The 22,236-nt window shown below is 36.4% G+C and overlaps 1 protein-coding gene across 1 annotated transcript in view; it reads left to right on the top strand.

Annotated features, from left to right (window-relative positions):
• The first annotated feature begins 2,235 nt into the window (after positions 1 to 2,235).
• Positions 2,236 to 22,236, top strand: part of LOC131060603 (uncharacterized) — a 37,956-nt gene continuing 17,955 nt past the window's right edge. Inside the window, exons 1-2 of the mRNA XM_057993904.2 lie at positions 2,236 to 2,489; positions 13,542 to 13,618. Of these exons, the coding sequence (XP_057849887.1) occupies positions 2,378 to 2,489; positions 13,542 to 13,618 (189 nt within the window). The 5' untranslated portion in view covers positions 2,236 to 2,377. The remainder of the gene's footprint in view (positions 2,490 to 13,541; positions 13,619 to 22,236) is intronic.

The raw sequence follows: 22,236 nt of genomic DNA, 5'->3' as shown, positions 1-22,236 counted from the left end.
ATGAGATTACGCCTTGATGATCCTCAAACTACCATCTTTAGTTCACCTGGAAAACTTAAAACTCCAGTTCTTTAGTCTTTGTCTCCACTAGTTTATTAGCCACTGAAGAAACAAGTAAAAACTTAGCAAAATCTACAACAAGAATGATGCAAATTGAAGAAAAACACCCCCTTTTGTTGAAATCCACTCAAAAAACCAAGTTGGGCATTGGAACTCGGAACCAAGGAGAGAGATTCCCTTGAATGAAGTGCATGTAACTCCCTTCGCCAAGTGTCCTTCAACTTCTTCCATTTCCAATGTAGTTTGCGACTTGTGTCGGCTTGTCATAACCACTAAATGCCAAAAACAGGTTACATGAAGATTCCACATTATGATTGAGAAAATAAATAAATAAAAATTTATTTTATAATAAAAAAATATTCTATTCATAATCAAGTCACCCAAAATAATTTTATTTCCCAATTTGTCAACTACTCTTGATTTTCTATTTCAGGATTGTTGACTTACTATTTTTAGAAAAAAATTGAAAAAGAGGCATGACATGCACAATTAAAAATAACAAAATAAAATTTTGAGTAAAGATGGTAAGTTTCTATTTTTCTCCATGTCCATCCTCATTTTAATTTTCATCTTGACATTTATAAATTTGTGCCTCTTTCACTAAATTTGGTGTAGCTACAATTTCATATAATTATTTTCTTTAAATTCTCGTGCAAACAGTATTTGTGCTTTGTGCTATAAATTAGAGAGCAATAATATAATACTTACAAAGAGAAATCAAACAACAATGGAGTGAAGTGAAATACTCACATTAAGGGCATAATTTGATTATTGTTTATTGTATTTCATGCATGCGTTTTATATACTTCATTGGTAGAGTAGTAAATTGTGAGTTTGAGGATTTAAACTCATTAATTTTCTTGTGATTTCATTTCCTAGTCTACAGGGAGTATTTGAATATACTTCATTCTTCTTGGTTAGGCTACCTTAGGGTTTATATATACACTCCTAGGTGACATACACAAAATATATAAAAATAAAGCTCAAATACCCACATTCAAATTAAAAAATTAAAAATATTAGTGGCATACAAGATTGAAAGTAAAACCCTAATAAAACACACAAACCATAATAAAAAAATATATAGCAATGAAGCATGTGGATGCGAAAGGAAATTCAGATTTGAAAACATAATGTAAACTAAAAAGCTGTAGATCTAAAAATCCAAATATAATTTGAAACTCTAAAAAAGAAGATAAATCCAAAGATAATTTAAAACCTTAAAAAGGAAGATTGTATTATGTAAGATTCATTCCTTAAGGTTAACCTAGGCTAGTTAAATAAACACATTCAATTAAGCACAATCAACCTAGATTGATTACATATAGAATGTGAATTGGTAGATTAGATAAGTGCACTAGTTATTTAGAAAAGTAAATAAGAAGATAGGGCCACTTAACTAAGTGACTAAAGAATGAGTACTAATTGAAAAAGATTCTAAGATTAGATTATTGACAATTAGAAAATGATGCCTCTAAGTGAAATGTTTGCATTGGAAATGAGTACTATCAAAGAACAAGTTTGTAGGTAGGACAAAGTCAAATATGCATTTGTACTTTGAGTTTCAGCTCATCCCTACAATTGGTGATGTTAAATTTTACAACTTTGCTTGATTGAAGTTGGTCTACTTAGCACCTTCTAAATATTTTGGGACTTGTTGGTATTTAAAAATATCTTAAAGGTTGTCAATTTGACATAAAGAGACCAATTCTCCTAGTTCAACCTCCAAAAGTGAACAAAGATTAAAAACAACGTGCATGTGTGTGAAGCATATAATTTGTTACTCCTTTCATTACATCAAATTAAAATGTGTCATTATTAATTGCTTTAATGGTCTAGGATGAATTACAAGCTTCAATGATTAGAATATGGTTAGACTTAAGGAATTAAATATCTTTAAATAGTAACATATATCATCAAATTTCTTTAAATGAAAGTTTAATTGGTTTAAGGTGGGAGGATAATTGAGACTAATAAGTAAAATTTAAATTTTTAAATAGAAAGTGACAAGTTTGCAATCACATGTGTTCTAGAATAGACTATGGCTACATGCAAACAACAAATTGATAAATAAGAATAGGTAGTTGAATTTGATTAGTGTATATATTGATATGAACAAAAAACTACTGGAAAAACCATATAAGAAAACAAATTTAGGTGTCCAGTTAAAAACAACATTTATTCATGAGATTACACTCCATGTTCAAACTCTTAAATTATAGAAATAGAAATCCTATAAATTTGTGTGAATTTTACATTTTGTATTTCGTGCCCAAGTTACAACAGAGGACAACCGTAGGCCTTGTCTGTATCAAGAATGGCATCGTCATCACCTTCATCTCAATCTAAATATCAGTCGCCTCCGTATCCCAGCGCTTCCAAGCTCTCAGATTCCATGTGTTACACTGCCTACGCTGCCTCTCTCAAATGTACGTTTCAATTTCTATATTTACATTTGGAATAACTTTTAAATCATAATAAATATAATCCAATTCCACATTCAATCAAGTGCAGATTATTTGAGGTAATACCTTCGAACATTTTAGGAGCTTGTTGGGGTTTTAAATGGGGTCATTTGTATTGTGATGCTTTATTTCAACCAGTCTACTTAACCCCATGGACAATTAATTTCCTAAATATCAACATTCAGAACGTTTAATATAAAAGATTAGGTTGGATGTAGTATGCTGTGATTCCCATATTTTTTAGAGTTATAATTAAATGTTTCATTATTAGGGCAGAGCCCTACGCCGTCTTAAGATATCAGATATCTATCTTGGACTGCTATTCAAAGCTTTAAACAGTTTAATCCGCAGGATTCAGAAAGAAGCCGCAGCTCCCTAGTGGAGAATTGGCTGGACCAGTTGGTCCAACGATTAAAGGAAACCTTGATTTTTTTTTTCCCTTGAATTGTATATTACTTTTTATAAAGAAATATCTTACACCATATGTCCATCCAAGGTAAAGCCTTAAACAAATATATAAAAATATGATACAAAACAACAAACTGCTAAATTGTAATAGTTCTAAATGAATTAATATCGAGATCTTAATTACATCCATTTTAAAAAATCATATCAATTTAGAATTATTTCATTTACTTAAAATAAAGACATAAATTTTAAGTACTATTATGTTTACTATTAAATATCAATATTTTGACGTGTAAATGGATGTCAAATTTAAGATAAAAGATAAGAGTTTTGGTTAACACACTTACATCATTATGGTTCACCCCTTTCTGCCATTGTAAAATGCCTCTCGACATTTATTTAAGAGTTTTTGTTAATACATTCACATGATTACACTCCACCCCTTGCTGCCATTATAGAATGTCTCTTGACATTAAGTAGAATTATGCTACATTAGAGTTGTACAAGCAGTCTCATCAGGAACATCAAATTACCAATATTGTGGTATACAGTTAGGATTGGTGTCAGTGTAGTAGGCCATAGAGTGTTTATTCTCTATACATGTTATTGGGAACATGTATATAAATAAAATGTTTTTCTCCTACCTGTATCTACACAATTAGATGTTGCATCAGTTTTCTTCTCTTCTGATTTTATGTTGGGTATATTGTATTCAGAGCAGTGTTCAATGGGGTCTCGGAAACATTTCAGATATCCCTACAACTTTGGGACTTAGAGGGGACATCTTAGATGCCCTTATGACTTGGGGACTTGGAGGGGACATTCCCTTTATTCAGGTTAGCAGCCTGTTCCATTTAAAGCATACATATAAAAATTAAAAGGTAACTTTTCTAAGATAAACAATGCTAGTAACCTCTCTTAAAGTTAAATAGAGAGGGTTGTTCCCTTGATACGGGACAAAATAGCCTGCTTCATTGAATGCATCAATTTAATAAATGAAACAGTAACTTTTAAAGGAAAATAATGTTAAAAAGTAAAACCTTAAGAATTTAAAAGGGAGAAAAGTGTCATTGCAAATTCAGTACGTTGTATTTGCTCTGCAAAAATTCAGCCATTTTTAGTTTGTTTAAGTTATTTCAGAAGTTGTTCCCCATTCATCCCCTTGCTTACCCTAAAATTAGGGAAATTTTTTGTTATCCATGAAACTATGTGTCCATGTCTTGAAAACTTGGAGAAACAGTGGTTCTCGGTTGCCTTAAAGATATCCATCAATATCTTAGTGTTCTTGTGTGCAAATGATCTATTGAATATATAGGTTTTCCTTTCTGTTAGTCATGAGATTTTACAGTCAATTACCACGTGGTTCTAGGGCATAGGTTTTAAACACCCTCAAGGTTTGGTCATTTGCAACCACTTGGTGCTATTAAGCAGGAGAAAAACACAAGGTTTTTGGTCATATTTTGGCATTCCATAGGGGTATCTTTTCTGAAGAGGAAAAGAGATTCCAAAAGTTTGTGATGTATATTTACTCATGATAGTTCTTCAATTCTTTTCAATTTTGTGATGGGGCACACTTGCTTTCCACATCTTATCAAACATTCAGATTCTTTACAAAATCTTTTCAGGCTCATTTTTCAGCATTTTTTTCAAATTCTCCTATTTTGGTCCTCAAAATGCCAAGAATTATTTGATGTCTATTTGGACATCGTGCGGAAATTTTTCTTCCGGAAGCCATAGTTTGTCATTTGACTCCATTTAGCTTAATCTTTGAAGTGTTGGAAAGGCATTTCAGGGATCTAGCATTGGTGTTGTTACTTTTGGCATTTGTAGACTTTTAATGTAGTAATACCTACTAAATGCACAAATAACAGACACCAAACACTCCAGCAACAATGATACTTTTTTATAATTTTCTGATAACAACATACATTCAAAGTGCAATACAATACACCTTATTGGGTACTCCCAGCTTACAGACTCTATACTAACTGATATGTATTGCTTCTGAGGGTTTCCATCCTCAAGATGATAAGTTCACACCTGAAGGGATTTTCTCTCCAATGTGTACAGCTGCTGTAGCATTGCCACTACCACTGAAATGGGAGTTGATGTTTGTTAATTTTCCAAAAGATGCCTTCTCGTCTTCCTTATGCTTTGTTTTATGGACCCAGCTACCAATGATCCTCGATCACGGGAAGTCAATCCACAAATGGTGGCAACTAATGACATTTTATTTCTTCAAATACAACCAGCTAACTGAACAACACTCCCTCAAACTGCTAATCTACAATCATAGGAATCACTCCTAAATTGGTGGCAGTTAACCAGTCAATCCATCCCTTAATCAGTGGTGTTAGCTGATAGGCACTGAAGATTCAGCCGCTGCTTAGCTAGAAGACCCAAATACTCAACTGCCGCTCAACTGGAGAACACAAGACTCAGCCACCTTAGTCCTAAAATGCAATATACATTTCTAACTAAAAAGTAAAACTGAAAGTAACTACCAAGTAATCCTATGCTGACAATCCATTCACTAAATAGTCGTGGATTGAAAAAAGGGACATGACATTTAACCTTCTTGATATAGCTAAATTCTAGAATTGATTCTGGATGTTACTATGCAAAATGGGGAAATTTTAAGGGTTGGAAATTGGTAATGGAGTTGGATTTGGCTGGGATAGGAGCATTTGGTTCTTGTCATTGGTGGATTTTCTATTGGTTTTCATGGATGGGTGCTCTTGTAAGCATTGGCCATTCCATGCAGTCAGCATTATATTATTAGTTTATCTTTGCTTTCCAGAAGTGTTTTTGGAGGATGTTAATGTTAGAGGTTATGCCTTGCATAAAATTGGTGTCATCATTTTGTTTGAGATCATGTGTATGGAGAAGATTAGCTTCATTTTTGAGTTGGAGATCATGTATCTAAAGAGATCTAGCTCTGTTGTTGCTTGTGATCACTATGTTGATTATGACTTGTTGGGATGGGGATGATTTTAGGGTTATAAGAGCTGAATCCATTTTTGTGATGTTTGTAGAGATCCCTTGGATTGCATTTTTTGGTGCTTGTTGTCAGTTCTTGGTATGGATCAGTTGACTTTGCAGGGTTTGGGAGCTTATTCACATGACAGGGAGTTTTTGGTGATCACTTTGCCGGTTAGATCACAATTGGCCTCAAGAACTTGGCTATTATTATCATTTTGACGAATATCATATTTTTGGTGCTTTGTGTTGAATTTTAGGCACACATTTGTGGGTTTTGCAAGGTTGGAGCTTATGCTTATGGCTGGGACCATTTGGTGGCCGGGTAGCAGATGGCTTCGACATTTTGGTCATCATTTTCTTAGATCTTTTTTTTGGATGTGTAGTTTGAGGATTATGTCTGTTGGCCCATTGTTGGGGTGGTTTGAGAATATCCTGCTGCTGGAGCATTTGGTGATTAACATGTGAATGGATCATTGTTGGCTTCATCCTTTTGGTTCATCATCTTTTGGATTAGGATAATTGTTGTTAAGGATGATACAACTGTAATGCTACCTTTTGTTTAGGATACCTTTAATAATTCCTTTTCATAATGGGGACGCTGGCTGGAAGTTTTGGTGAGGAAATTGTATCTTCCCTGATTTCCCTTTAAGACGGAAAATTGGAGGTAAGGTTTAGTAAATAAATTCCATCTTCTGTTGGGTTCTCTTAGTTGTGCTTTGTGGCAATCATAGATCTTGCCCTTTACTTTCAGATACTTCCATAAACTCCTAAAGAAAAAGTAACAGGAAATATTGCAATAGTTTGAACTATAGTAGCTAGATTTGGACCCCAGAAGATCAATAGTCCAAGTCTGTAAATTTTGAAAAACTATAAAACATTGGAAAAGTTTATAGAGTTTTCTGCTCGACAACAGAAGACATCAAGATAATGTGGAGAATTCTGAATTGTTTTCTCTAACTTAATTTTTTCATCTGCCTTTAGCCTACATGATTCAAATGAATCTAATAAAAAATAATTTTGACAGTGTTATAAGTATTTTCCTGATTATTCTTTTGACATTGGTTGAGCTAAGAGTCTAGTCAAGCCAATCCATTTTGACTCATTCGGGACCATTTGGAACCTAGGCTCTTGAGTTTTTCAAGTATCTCTGAGTTCTACTAAATGGTGAGCCTTCGGGGACACACCATGTGTTGGTGGCGGCTCCAAATAAATGTTTCTAACTTCCAGCAGAGTAAAACTAATCATCAATCCTACTAACCATCCTGTTTATATCAAAACTAAATCTTCTCATATACATGCCAAGTCTGTAGATTGGTCATTCAAAATGATGGCTTGCAATTGCAAGTAATGCTGACATGTCAAGGTCTGGGGATGCCATCATAGTGCACAGGTCTTTCCAGGATATTGTGATGGTTACTTGACTTGGTTTGCTGTCTATCATCATTTCTGCTCACTTGCTATTCCGAGGTGGTAGAATGGCCGTCATTTTTTATACTTTATAATTTTTTGCAGGGAACTCAACCAGCAGATCCTGAGCCATAATGTGGACATTACTTCTGAACTTAGTTGGTCATGATTTACATTATTTATGTTCTGTTTATTGCCTGCTTTGGAATCTTGGAACTTTTTGTCTAGATCTAAGCTCACTGCAGTGGATTACATTGGCTCTAAATTTGAGGATTTTTAATTATTTTCTCTGGTTGAGAATGAAATTTCACCTTCAAATTAGCTGCAGTGATTTGAGATTTCTACTGGTCCTGGTTGGGCTGTGAGAAATTCTCCAAATTCCTGGCACCTGAGTTTCTCCTTATATTTTTTGAACTTTGCTGGTGGTCACTTATCATCTTTCCACTTCCTTTAGAGTATAAACTCTTGAAATTGGAGGAGAAAATTTCACTTGGCAATGAAGGTGAAGCGATTACTCATGATAGGTGGGAATCAATGGATGGTGGCAAGAACTTACTAGCTGGTGAGTGGGATAACCTTAATGGGCAAGACCCCCCTCCTAATAGTGGTGTTGCCCTTTGAAGTTTCAACTTAATTGTGTTGGTTTACATTTTTTAAAATCTTAAATCTATTAATTTGAAGATTCTTTCCCCTGTGAGGATGTGGACATATTTGGTTTGTGGCTTTTTCCCTTGTTGTGGCCATGTGTTTATGTAATATTTGGCTATTATGTAGATAGCCACCCAAAATCTAGAGGCCTACTGGAAAGCACAATGAAATGAGAAGATCAAAATGACAAGAACAAATTTTATTCCTATCAACAAATGCAAATATACAATGGATAAGATTGCAAAGAGAACTCTTTGGTTATATGGCCAAGGTGAGACCTAGGATATCATAATATTATGAAAAGTTTCTTATTCTTATGATATGAGACATAAAGTGATAAGTATCCCATATGTACCCTAAGTAAACTTGAATGATAAGGTGTGAAGAGGACCTAATAGTGAAACTACTTAGGTAACTCCCCTATTTACACCAACACCCATCCCCTCACTGCTACCCCTCTTAAGTGCAACTTAGGGGGAACATGCAAAAATGCAAATATGTGATGATGGGTCCCGACTACTAGGTCATGTTAGGTACCCAAGTACAAATGCAATGCAATCTCTCACAAACAAAGAAAAAGAGAAACCCAGTGGGACAAAACACCTCCCGAAAAGAGAAAACATACGAGAGAAATACTCTCAAAGAAGAATAAGGAGTAAGGACAATACCCCATGTGAGGAAAATGTCTTTCCCACGTTGATGTTGAAGGTTGCCACACTCAAATTAGACATTCTAGGCCACACTGATGAAAATGACAATCCAAGAGATAGTAGAGATGAATGTAGAGCAAAATCCAAAGACTTGAGTGTCTCCTCCAAAGACAAAGATGCCTCCTCCAAATGTTGTTCCAAAGTATTCACACTCATGTCAAACTCTGTTGAATGACCATGTAGAGAATGAACATGAAGGTCAGAGTGTTCCCTCACAACAACCAAAGAAGAATCATCTCCATCAAAGAGAAGATGAATATCATGAATGGCGTCTCCCAAATTTGAAACATGAGACTCCACAAAAAAGATTGTAATGTCTGTTAAGAAATCATCCCAAGTAGCCACATGTGGAAGACAATGTATATCCTGCTGCATTGAATCACAAGAAGCCATATTTATAGCAACACAAGTATCGCCAAATGCAACAAGAGATGTGATCTCAATAGGAGGAGATGCAAGAATAGAAGTCTCTTTGTCAATTCCTCTAAAGTATTATCATCATAAGGTATATTATCTGCTTCATCAAGAGGAATGAGGCAAACTACAATAGGATCATTTGGGATGGAAAGATATGATTGTCTCCAAAGATCTCCCAAATCCTGGTCCACAAGAATATCAACACCAATAGTTGTACCAACCATTCCTATGATATGATCATTATTATTACCCCAAATTGATTTCTTCCAAGGTCTCTCTAGTTCAAGACTAAGTCCATAAAGATAAGGCAAAAGCTTAAGCCACGTGAGATGTGACGATATGCCCCTTTTCTAGCACTCATAATTGCCCTTTTTTAGAATTACTGTAGAAGGATGAATAGAAAAACCCATGGTACCTCCTTAGATGATGAAATTTGAGATCGATGAATATGAATCAATCACTAGATTACCCCCCCCAAAATTCACCCAATGAAAGATCCCCTCCCACAATATATGAGCTTGGCACTTTACGATTAGTGTGATTACAAATACCACTTGCCAAAAGCAATGAAGTAGTCTTGATCTTGGTACATGCAAATGCCAAATTTGGCCATAGAATCAGAGTACAATTTTTATACAAAATGAGATCAATTTGATCACACCATTGCAAGGTACAAGAAAAAGCACGCACTTCAAAAAAAATAGCACCTGAAAATGTTATTGTAGGAAAGAATGAAGCTTAGGAAGTTCCCAAAATGACAACGGTTTAGCAACACTTGTGAGCATCTACAAGTTTTGGAAACTCCAGGTATTGATATCAAAATCCGTTTGCATCATTGCAAAAAATAGGAGATTCTGCCTCAAATTAAAAAAATTGCTTGAAAGTCGGAGGTTGTAAGCATGAGTTACGAGCATTTGAAGATAAAGTGCAAAAAACAAAACTCCATCCATGAGGGGGGCCCAAATTTAAAAAGGGTCTATTGATGTTAGTAGGGAATATGCTCAGGTCTGTTGGAATATTCCTTGTTGGAATATGTTGATTTGATCGACGAAATTTTTGAGGAATATTGTCTTGCTGGCAATAAATTCAGTAGCAGAATCTTTAAGAATATTCTAGTCCATAATCTTGAAGCGTCAGTATATGCTTTGTTTTGGGGGAATCTTCCTTTGCAGGAATCTGCAAAGGTGGTTGTTGTATTAGCATGGCCACTCCAAGGAGCACCATGTGGCAATCAGTGGGATGCCTTGGCGGTAACCTATGGTATTGTGTATTATACAGGTTTGCCTCCGCAAGCTTGTCACAATTTTTAAATTTTTTATTTTTATTTTATTTTTAATTTTCTAAATTTTTTAATAAAAATTTTGAAAATTAAAAAATTGAATAAAATACTATTTTGACCATACTGCAATATTAATGATGACTTGTGCAAGTGACCGTACTGTCATTCGGATGATCGAGGATGGGAATTTTATTTTCTGATGGCTTTAGGCAAAAGTGTCCGATTTTGACAATTTGATAGTCGATCTCTAGGTTCTTGGGCCTTCTAGACACGATGCTAGGGTTGGATTTTATCCAAAGTGCTCCAAAATAGCAGCTGCCTTCTTTGTCTGGCAACCACCTTCCAACTTCAAACCCTTTTAGATCTGGCCTCAGATGTTCAATTTGGAAGAAACAAAAGGAAAAACTGACTTTCTCAAACCTTTTGAACTCAATGGTGAGCTCAGATCTGCACCAACGAGCTCTGATTTTGATTTGCAATACAAAGCCATAGAGAAACTCACTAAAATCTGGTATTTCTATCAAGTTTTTTTGATTCTCTAGATCATCATTCGATGCAAGAAAAGACCATACTTAACTTTCCAAGATCTACCAAGATTTGCACTCAAGATCTCTCAAGTAGACTGACTAAAGGCACCCAACTTGCTCTAATACCATGTAAGATTTGGCTATGGAGATAGCCACCCAATATCTAAGGCCTAATGGAAAGCACAATGAAATGAGAAGATCAAAATGACAAGAATAAACTGTATTCCTATGTAACATACATAAAAACTCAAGCACATAACATATATAAAAACTCAAGCAAATGCAAATATACAATGAGTATACAATGAATGAGATCACAAAGAGAACCCCTTGGTTATACAGGCCAAGGTGAGACCTAGGATATCATAATATAATGACAAGTGTCTTAATCTTATGCTATGAAACATAAAGTGATAAGTATCCCATGTGTATCCTAAGTAAACTTAAATGATAAGGTGTGAAGAGGACCTAATAGTGAAAATAGTTAGGTGATACGATTATTTACACCAACAGTTCATTTTGATCCTGGTTCTACTGGTTTGATTTTAGGGTGTGATCCCATGCCACCCGCTTTTTGTAGAGTATGGCTAAATGCTTTTCATAAAAAAAATGAGAATATAATAAGTTATTCTAGGTGGTCCTATGCTTGAAGCCAACTGAATTAGAGCAAATCTTGCATACATTTGTAGAATATTTCAATGGTGATAAATTAGCCAATCTTAATGCACTTTACGGTTGAATTCATTATAAGAAATTCCTTGTTTTAGACTAAGGCCCACTAATTGAGTTAACTTGATGACATTTTTGGCAACTGACTTGTGTTCATTTATTAGAATTTCTTATTTGTTCTAGTGTTTCTCCAAGTTTTAGGGAGAGGGAGATGGGGTTTCAGGGATGGCTGGGGGATGCCTATTAAAATACTACTAAAACTTATTGTTCAAAATTTTAAAATACAATAAATAAAAAAATTGCTGAAAACTGCAGAAGTACATACAATGTGCTGAATTTGCAATAACATACCATTGATCCAATAATACATATGACAATCATAGTGACATAATATGATTTTTAAATGACCCCCCTGTAGGAATTGCCAGTAGTTAATCAAAATATATGTTGTACTTTTCACTTTCAACCGGAGCTTTATTAAGATCCAAGTTTTATAGATGTGTATAAAAATAAGAGAAATGCCAACATGAATGTCTCAATTCTGAAGCTTTTTTAATCAGCAAATATATCATTAAATATAAGCGAGTTTCAAAATTGTAGACTTGTAACTGTTGAATTTCGAAAGATAATGTAGAAGTGAGTTTTGGTGTTGCAGATTTGGGGACAGTCTGCTATAGCCCATGCGTAGGGAAGATATGAAATGTCAAGTGTATAATTAGCTGCACAACAAAGTCAGTTGTTTTTGTGACTGATCAGAACCTAAAGTGCCAAGCTATTGCAGATAGCAGAATCACATATATTGGATTTTTTTAGATTTGGGATTTCGGGAAGTGTTTTAAAATATGACTGGGGCTGGGGACCAGGAGGGTAAGTAAGAATGGCCAAGAGATGTTGGGGATGTCAGACTGTCCCAAAAAAGAATACAAAAGAGGGGGATACTCCCAAATTTTATAGAGAAATTGGGATGGGAGGGGGAAAACACCCCCAAATGTAGGGACGTGGCTTTATGCAGGGTATGTGGCCATGGGGAGCACTGATTTGCTTCCATTTGCTGTCTTATAATTGAGTGAATACATAATGTATAGGATTATTCAGAGAACAACAAACCAATTGAGGGTTCCATTGGTGGCGAATGATATCTCACCAAGTACAAGACAACTATTTCCAGATAAAAGTCCCAAATTGTTTAAAGTGTAATTATTCCCAGTTGCACAAAAGTTTGGACTTATATTAGTTTTGGTGTTAAATGTCCTTGGCTTTGTCTAGCCATTGCAGATGTGCATGCTTTTACACACCTCATATTTCATATGCTTATCTTCTCTATGAAGATAGGATATAGCTAAAGTCTTATGACAAGTTAATGATTATGAACTGCTGCATTTATCATCCATCTCAGATTATGTGTATAAATTTGGAACTCCATAAATATTTCTATTTTTTAGAACAAATAACAGACAGAAAGCACAGTTTATATGTAGGACATGAATTTAAGGATAGCAATAAAAAATTCTGGTGATTATTATGCTATGCCTTCACCATGCAGATTTCCTCTATCACTGTTGGCATTTAATATCTTCCCCACTCATGGGCTATTAGCTAATGTCTTATGACAAATTAAGGTTTAAGTTGAAGGAAGCTAGATCACCAAGAACTCCAACTAGAGTTCTTTGACAACAAATTATCCTATCAGCCTTATCATAATCATTACAAGTTGGCGATGTTGGCATTGACTATTATTAACAAATCTTGTTGCATTTGTTTCTAATTAGGCAATTCCTTTAGTTGACTCGTTTCCCATATGCCTGGTTCTTTATTAGTTTTTTGAAGCAAATAATAAAGCATGATCTGTTCCTCTTTGTATTTAGGTGTACATGTTTCCTATTTTGGTGTGCATCTTTCAATTTTTTAGTTCCTATTTTAATTCAACTTTTTTCTTCCATCCCTTTTAATACCTTCATCATTAAACCAGGTTTAGATGATTCAAATTACGACAAGAGCAAGTGCCAAGACCAATTTGATACATACAAGGAGTGCAGGAAAAAAGAGGTACGCACATATTATTTTAAAATGTTTTTTGGTTAAGGACCTCCATTTTGTTCAAATTTTTTGTCTCTTTTTGGTGCTTCTTGGAAAAGATTTTATTAGGCTTGTTAGTTCATTGAATGAATTATTGTTGAGCTTTCATGGACCAGCTAGGACTTGAACTTAGTATCTTCCATTTGCTGCTGGAGTGCTCTACCAATTGATCTAGACCCCTATAGATCCAGTAAGATATGGCTTATTTCCAAAACCCCCCACCCCAAAGCCATGCTAATAGAATGCTTGGGGCTCCTAGCCTGGCTTGGCTCTGATACCATGTTGAGCTTTCAAGCTTGGACGTGAACCTAGGACCTTCTATTTGCTGCTGAAGTGCTCTATCAATTGAGCTACTGGCCCCTATAGAACCAGCCCATCTTTGGTTTGGATGTGGCTTATTTCCAACAATTATACATGTAACCAAATTGGGTCTGTCATTGTTATTAAGTTTGCTGATCTTCTTTTATAATCTTGCTGGTTTTGGTAAGTGGTTTGGCCCATTTGTTGAACAAACTTCTTCTTTAAAGACATGTGACGAGTATGACATTACTTTCAGCTTTATATATTTTGTGGATCTTTGTTTTCTTCACCAGGACAAACTATTTTCTATTTAGGAAGATCTCTTTGTTTCTATCATTTTATTTCTTGATATATTAAGAGAACGGTCTATATTCTTTTCATTGAGAAAGTATTTGCATTGTATCTAATAATATAATTAATATGTAATCAAAATAAAAAACATTGCTCCCCTTGCAAGGGCTCATTTCTGGAAAAAATAAATTAATCACATCAGTTGTAGATTTGAGTATCTAAAGTTAGTATCCTTTCCCATTATCTTATTGTTTCAGAATGCAAGTATAGATTTGTTAGTGAGAAAATTAGTCAAGACCAATCACTGACAGATTTGGGATAAAAATCACTCCTCAAGGATGGGTGAGGCTGCAATTCATTTAAAAAAGCCAAACTGAAATAAAAACTGCACATTCAAAACTGTATGTATAAAAGCAGCAAGGGTTGCTTATGAGGGACAGGGTTTCTGAAATCCTGTGTAAATGAAAACGACAAGAAAAATAAAGAGTGTAGGTCAAACCAATTAGATAGCAGAGATTGATATGATTTAACACTAGGGTATCATGAATTCAAACATAGTGATTAACCAATTTGCAGACCAAAGTAAAATGTAGACTTCACATTGTGACATTCACATAAGAAAAATGAGAAAGACAAAATCATTTCCCACACAAAGTTTGAATTTGATTTCCTTTACTTTTTAGATAAAGCTCAAGTCTTTTATTCTCTGTACACATTTTCTACAAAAATGGCCTCTCCCAAAAATGATGCTTTTCAATATGAGAATTCCCCAATATATAGGCAGCTTGCCTGTTGGGTTCCTGTTGTGACCATTTCACACATCGCCCCATTAGAATGGGGACCCCCTTTTTTTTTTAGGGTTTTGCTTTCCCTTAGTTAGTTTTTCTCTCGGCTTGCTGGGTTTTGAGTGAGTGAGTGGTTGTCTGGGCTGGCTAGTTTAGGGTTAATCTCTGAGGGCCCGTTTTAGGGTTTCTTTCAAGCTGAGTCTAGCCTAATTTTGGGAGGTCGTTAGTCGTTTGCCTGGAACCTTAAGTTTGCCTTGATGAAGTATTCCTTTCAGGAGAATCAGGATGGTGAGATTGGAGAGCAGGGTGGATAGGTCTAAGGTCCGGGTAGGTCCAGTTTGATGGTTTTCTTGTTAAAGTCCTGTTTGCTTCCAGGTCTGAGTCGATTGAGCAAAGTCAGTGATCAGAGGAAGATCGGAGTGGTTATTTCAGAAACTGATGAGCGAATGCACCTGATGATGATTGAAAGAGTTTTGTAGGAAGGAAATGAAATGAACCAAGGTGAGGAATATAAATTTCGCTCCTGACCCTTCCAAAGGGTCTAGAGCGAAAATCCTTCTAGACCACCTTTTCTTCTCAGTTTTGGTTAAGTGTTGCTTTCTAGAGCATGTTTGAGGGTGAATTGATTTGATCTTGCCTTGAGATGTAGTTGGTGGATTTTTGAAGGACAAGATTTCGACCTAAAGGAGAATTTCGCTCCTGACCCTTCCAAAGGGTCCAGAGCGAAATTCATCATAAACCTTGTTTCTTGACTTGAATGGATTAAGAACTTTGTTCCTAATGTAGAGACTGATCTAATTTTTCCCTGTGGGATGGTTTGAAGCTTGAAAAATGAGTAATTTAGCCAGGAATAAGATTTTCGCTCCTGACCCTTCCAAAGGGTCCAAAGCGAAAATCTTCCCAAAGCACATTTCATCTTAAGTTTGGCTAATTTTTGAGTTGCAGGGTACCTTGGAAGGAAGCTTGGACATTCTTATTGCCTTTGAAAGGTTTGAAAGCGTTGAAAATGAAGGATTTTGGACAAAAAATGAAAATTTCGCTCCTGACCCTTCCAAAGGGTCCAGAGCGAAATTCCTAAAAGCTCTTACTTTTGCAATAAAGGAAATCAAGTTTTGATTTGTTATGGCATGGATGGAAGGAAAATGACTTGCTTTTGCCTCTTGAGGTCGTTTTGGAAAGTAGAAATGAAGGATTTAGCCCAAGAAGGGATTTTCGCTCCTGACCCTTCCAAAGGGTCTAGAGCGAAAATCTCTCTAAGACACATTTATTGCCTTATTTGGCCAAAATTTGATGTCCAAGGCATGATGAGATGAAGTCTGAACATGTTGAAATCCTTGGAAATGATTAGGAGATTGTGAAATTGAAGAATTCTAGCCAGGAAAGGAAATTTCGCTCCTGACCCTTCCAAAGGGTCCAGGGCGAAATTCCTTATAAACCTACCTTTTGACCTTTCTTGGACATGAATTCTTATTCCTAGGGTAATGAAGGATGAAATTCTACCTTGCAAAGAAGTTTCGAGTTTAGAAAATGATGATTTTGGGTCAAAAATGAAAATTTCGCTCCTGACCCTTCCAAAGGGTCCAGAGCGAATTTTCTCAAAAACTTCTTTTTGTTTTCAAGTTTTGCTAGGTTAAGTGTGGGATAAGGCAAAATCAAGAGGAAGTTACCCTTAAGAGTGACTTCAAGTTGCTAAAGACCATGAATGATGAAGGAATTGAGCCTAGAGGTGATTTTCGCTCCTGACCCTTCCAAAGGGTCCAGAGCGAAAATCCTTGAAACATTTTTTTTCAAAATTTTGAGCAAGGCCAAGCTAGGACAAGGGTGTGAGAAGGCATTTGGATTGCCTTAGAATGAATTTTGGTTGCCAAGAATGCAAATTTGAAAGCCTAATGAAAATTTTGCTCCTGACCCTTCCAAAGGGTCCAGAGCGAAATTTCTAAAATTCCCCTTTTTCCTTGCAATTCAAGACAAGATTTTGGTTTTTATACCCTGGAAAGGAGAGAGACAAGATGTTCTATGCCTTGGAGGTGATTTGAAGTTGGAAGGATGGCAAAATAGCCCTAAAACAAGATTTTCGCTCCTGACCCTTCCAAAGGGTCCAGAGTGAAAATCCTAAAACCTACCCATTCCTTTCAAATTTATGCTAAGACAAGGCTTGACTAAGGTAAGAAATGCCCTTGAGACTACCTTTGACTTGATGTTGGTTTCCAAAAGTGATGATTTTAGGCCAAAGGAGGATTTTCGCTCCTGAACCTTCCAAAGGGTCCAGGGCAAAAATCCTAAAATCTCCTATTCTGCCTTGCAAAACGAAATCAAACTTGGATTGGGTGAAAGAAGAAAGCTATTTCCTAGCCTTGTGAGGTGGATTGAAGTTGGAATGATAAAAAATGAGCTACAAAAGGAGGAAATCGCTCCTGACCCTTCCAAAGGGTCCAGGGCAAAAAACACTAAAGTCACCTTTTCCTTCAAGGTTTGAGTAAAACTAGGCCTGGATTGCAGTGAAAGAAGCCATTTGGAATGCCTTGAAAAGATTTGGATCTTCAAAAAATGTGAATTTTGAGCTCAAGAGAGAATTTTGCTCTTGACCCTTCCAAAGGGTCCAGAGCGAAATTCTGGATAGGTCCTGTCCCTGGCTAGGTTACTGAGCAAAACTGACTTTTTTCACCTTGTGAAGATCAAGCCAATGTTAGTAGGTTGGGAAGTAGGTTCAAACTGAGCGAATGTTGATGAATTGAAGTGAAGGAGATTGGAAAATTAGCTAGGAATGAGATTTTTCGCTCCTGACCCTTCCAAAGGGTCCAGAGCGAAATACCTATTTTTACCCAGTTTACTCATGTGGAGAGCTAAAAAATTGAAAACCAAGACTTTGTTAGGCCAAAACAAGCGTAAGTTTGCCTTTCGGAGGATTTATAAGTGAAGAAAATATGGTATTCATGGCCTAGTCAGGGAAATCGCTCCTGACCCTTCCAAAGGGTCCAGGGCGAAATCCTCAAAAACACCTATTTTTTTCATCCTTGTTAGATTGAATCAAGGGTAAGTTGCAAAATTGTGAAGACAAGGACATGGGAGATTGCAAATCTAGGTTGAAAAGATTTTGATTCACGAAGTGAACAAGCCTAGAAAAGGGGTCCAAACAAGCCTTGAAAGGATTTAAACCTACATCATTTTGGATTTTTTTGATGCTTAAGGAGAATAAAAGTTCATCAAGCCTTAATCAAGCTTTGACATTCCTAAGCTAGCCCATAAATTTTCACTAAAATTAGCCTATTACAAGACATTTGGGAGGCTGAAACAAGTTCGCCATGAATTAAGGCATTCGTAATTTAATTAATTAATTTCTAAGCCTTGAAATAAATGAAAAATCCACCCTTAAAGCTTTGAAATTAATTTTAAAAAATAAAAAATTAAGTTGAGCGCTCAATACTTATTATTTTGCCTTTATTTGCCAAGTCGGCCATCCTTTGAAAGGGGTTTTATTTCATATTTGTTAAGTTGGCCTCAAGGGGAATCAAGTTGAGCGCCCTATATAAGGGAGGGGTATTTTGATAAATTTAAATCATTCATTCATTGTTTTCATGTGAACTTGAACAGCAGATCTAGAGGAGCGAATTCTAGCCAAATTGGAGGTTAATTTCCATAATTTGCCAAGTATTTGAAGGCTAGTAGAAGGCGAAATTCTTTGAAGGCTGATTGGAGCATAATTCGTCCAAAGGAAGACCAGAAATTCAGATCAAACATCCTCGCCCAACAAATTCATCATCTTCCTTCTTTCATTTTTTCAAGGTTGATAGCTAAAATTCAAGAAAGAGGTATGAAGAATCAGATTTTGAAGTTTTTTATTCAAGATTTAGTTTGATTTTCCTTTGTAATCCTTTGAAAAATCTAAGTCTTGTACAATCTGATCTTAATTTAATTTGAAAATCCATAATTCTTAGATTTATCATTATTTTCAAATTAATATTTATTTATTTCCTTGAGAGGTCTCAAATCTCCTATAATGAAGATATTATGCTCGAATCCTAACTTTAAGCTTTTGTGTAGGTGTCAAATGACGACCCCCAAGGCTGGAGGATCCATTACTTGACAGGCTCTCATCAAGGAGGATCAGAGAAATGACGAATTGGAGACCAGGATCGTGTCCAAGTGGAGTAATATCGGAGACACCAACCTAGGAAACTTCAATGTGAAGAAGTTTTGGGAAGCGCCCTACATCGGCAAGCCGTCGCCTGTTGCAAAGAAGATAATTGAGAGTGGCATCATCAAAGCTGCAGGTTTCCCTCCTGCAGTCAAGTGTCATGAGTTGATGATTGAGTGCGCCTGGCACTATGATTCACACTCAAGGACGATCGTGGCCGAGGATGGAACTATCTTAGCCTATCTTTCGGAGGAAGCTATAAGTGAGATTTTTCATCTCCCGGAACATAGAGACATGGTCTACAAAAGTCTAGAAGGAGCTAGGTCGATCTATGAGGATGATCCTGATTCCTGCCTGAACTTCATCAACAAGAATTGGCTACTCAAGAGTAGACCTCGCCTGAACAAGATTCCCAATACATCGCATAGAATCGACTTCCAAGAAGATTTCAAGGATTTGATAACCTTGCTCAATCAGGTCACAGGTGCTTCTCAAGCTTAACAGCCTGGACGTGCAGTTGAGAAGACTAAGACCTACCAAGTCATTCCACATGAGTTCATGTGTTGTATACGCCTTGATCAGAGGTTTTGAGTATGCAGGACTACCTCATAGGGGAGTTGTTGGAAGAGGACCTGGAGAAATAAGAGTTTGTGATTCTTATGTTCAACTACATCATCTGCCCAGAAGTGACTACAAGCTAGTGTTGACGTGTATTTTGTACACAACCAAACACATAATAAAATACCCAAATGGTACCTTACCCTCTCTTGATTAAAGCCTCTGAATGCTGAAGATATCGCGAAAAAGGATCATTCAGGATGACTTCAAGGTTCTTCGTTGTCGGATCTCTACGTGTGGATAAGCACCAGTGGTCGTTGTATATGCTGTTTCTTCAAGGGGCCTTACGTACTTTCTGAGAAAGCTTGTCCATATCACTCTATTTTGACTGCGGGAACAAGATCTTCCTAATACTAACAGATTCTCAAAAAAAATAGCAAAAGATAAGGGTTTCAAGGGATGAATACTAAACTAATCCTAAGAATGACTCAGTGAAGGCTGGACTTGGTAAGATTCTACCAATTTCAGTATCGCCAAGAAATTACAACTTTACTGGAATTGATGCGATCTTCTAAGGTGATTCTGTGATTTTCAAATCATCGAGGATATAGATACTATCATAGAGATACATATCAATATTTCAACAATGATTGAATGTTTAAGCAATCTCAATATCTCCAGTTGACCGCACAAGGCGTCCTTACAATCAGTAAGAAGCTAGTAGTTTGGAACGTGAATCTCACCAAAGATCAAGCACAACACTTAGTCCTTCAAACCTAAACTTAAATACTACTTCAACTGAGAGTGATTCAAGAAAATAAACAATCATGAAGATAGCCACAAGTATTGCAATAAAACACCATAACTTCAATATTTTATTGATCTCAAAGCCAAATGGACAACAATTGTTCAAAATTCTTTCTTCACTACTCAATCTTGCTACAAAAGAAACTTTCTCTCTAAGCTCTCTCTCTTCTCTAACTTCTAACTATTATCAAAATGAAAATGAGTGAGGGTATATATAGCATCCTTAAATACAATGAATGGCCCAGATTGAAAGAAGATCAATGGCTGAGATTTTGACACCTAAACCCTAATTAGGGTTTGTTACAAAAAGGTCCCCATTTAGATGAACATTATTAAATGCATAGCCAAATATTTAATTGGCACAAATATCGAGGAAACATAGACCAATAGGAATTAAGTTGCCACATCATCCTATAACAACTTTTCATCTAAAGTTTTGTTCCCTTTCCTAAGCTCCTTTTTAGCATATCCAACGAATTTGGACACAATTCCCTCAATATCAGCAATGGGAATCTCAGGAAGATTCTTCATTCGTTCTTCCAAGTGAAGGACTTGATCAAAAGCAGTGAGAAGAGCTGTCTCCCATCCAGGTTCAAGTTCTTTGATCTTCTCAATCAGGAACATGGTAGTGAACATCAGATCTCGTTGCTCATCTGTGATGACGTTCTCCTCCTTGCAAAAGATGATCTTGACTCTCTCCTCCAACTCTTGGATGCCCACATCTGTCTCAATCTCGATCCTCCTGCCAAGAATGGTACACAATACTTCAAACACCTTATCTTGAATTGGATGGATGACACTTTCAACTTGACTGCATTTGGTGTTGATGTCCTCAAAAAGGACCTCTTTCATCTGGAGCAGAGCTGACCACTGTAGGAGGTTCTAGGTTCCTCTATCCATTATCTTTTCTTGTGCCAGGATCCGTCTTGGTGTTTGCCTTATTACTTGTAGGACAGGAATGATAACATCTCTAGTGTGAGTGAAAGCGGCTACAGTTATCATTAGATTATGGATAACCTCAAGGACCTGGATAGCTCGATGAACTGTCTTCATCATTCTTGTTGCAAATTCAACGGCTACCGTGTGAGATTTATCAATCCACGAGCTCATAAGTTGAACCAAGCTCTTGACCCTTTCTGCCTCGCCAACCGATTCAAGAGGGAGTGCTTGTAAAGGAGATACTGCTGGATCCTGACGTCTCAAGGGCTGATTGAGATGACTAAAATAGCTTCTCCAAGCACCTCTCTCTCTCTCAAGCTTCTTATTCTTTTCCATTTCTTCTTTAAGTTTGTCTTTAAGTGCTTCAAATGAATCGGTTGCCTCTTCCATCGCTTGTTCGGTGGTAAGTGGACCAAGCTCAAGTGTTTCTACGTCATACTCATCTGCAAGGATCTCACCTTCATACTTGTCCACTACTGGTGTAGCTACTTGCAATTTCCTTGACCCTGTCTCATCTCGAATTACCTTGGACATTTTTGTGGCCTTCCTCTTTTCTATCACCTCTTGAGAACTCCCTATAAGGCTTTCTAAATCAATGTAGCGTCCTAAAATTGCGACACTTGCAATTTCGACTGCATTTGGGTCTTCACGATGGCGATGCAACACGGAACCTGAATGGAGACCCCGAAACCTGTCTATAACACCAAAAACTGCATTTCTCTGCACCTTGGCCTGATCCCTCCTTGCACCCTGCTGTCCGAGGAGGTGGGACC

This window comes from Cryptomeria japonica, chromosome 2 (assembly GCF_030272615.1).
Source record: "Cryptomeria japonica chromosome 2, Sugi_1.0, whole genome shotgun sequence".
NCBI classification, from domain to species: domain Eukaryota; kingdom Viridiplantae; phylum Streptophyta; class Pinopsida; order Cupressales; family Cupressaceae; genus Cryptomeria; species Cryptomeria japonica.
Note: the sequence above shows the minus strand (reverse complement) of the source record. Positions and strands in the feature narration are given on the sequence as shown.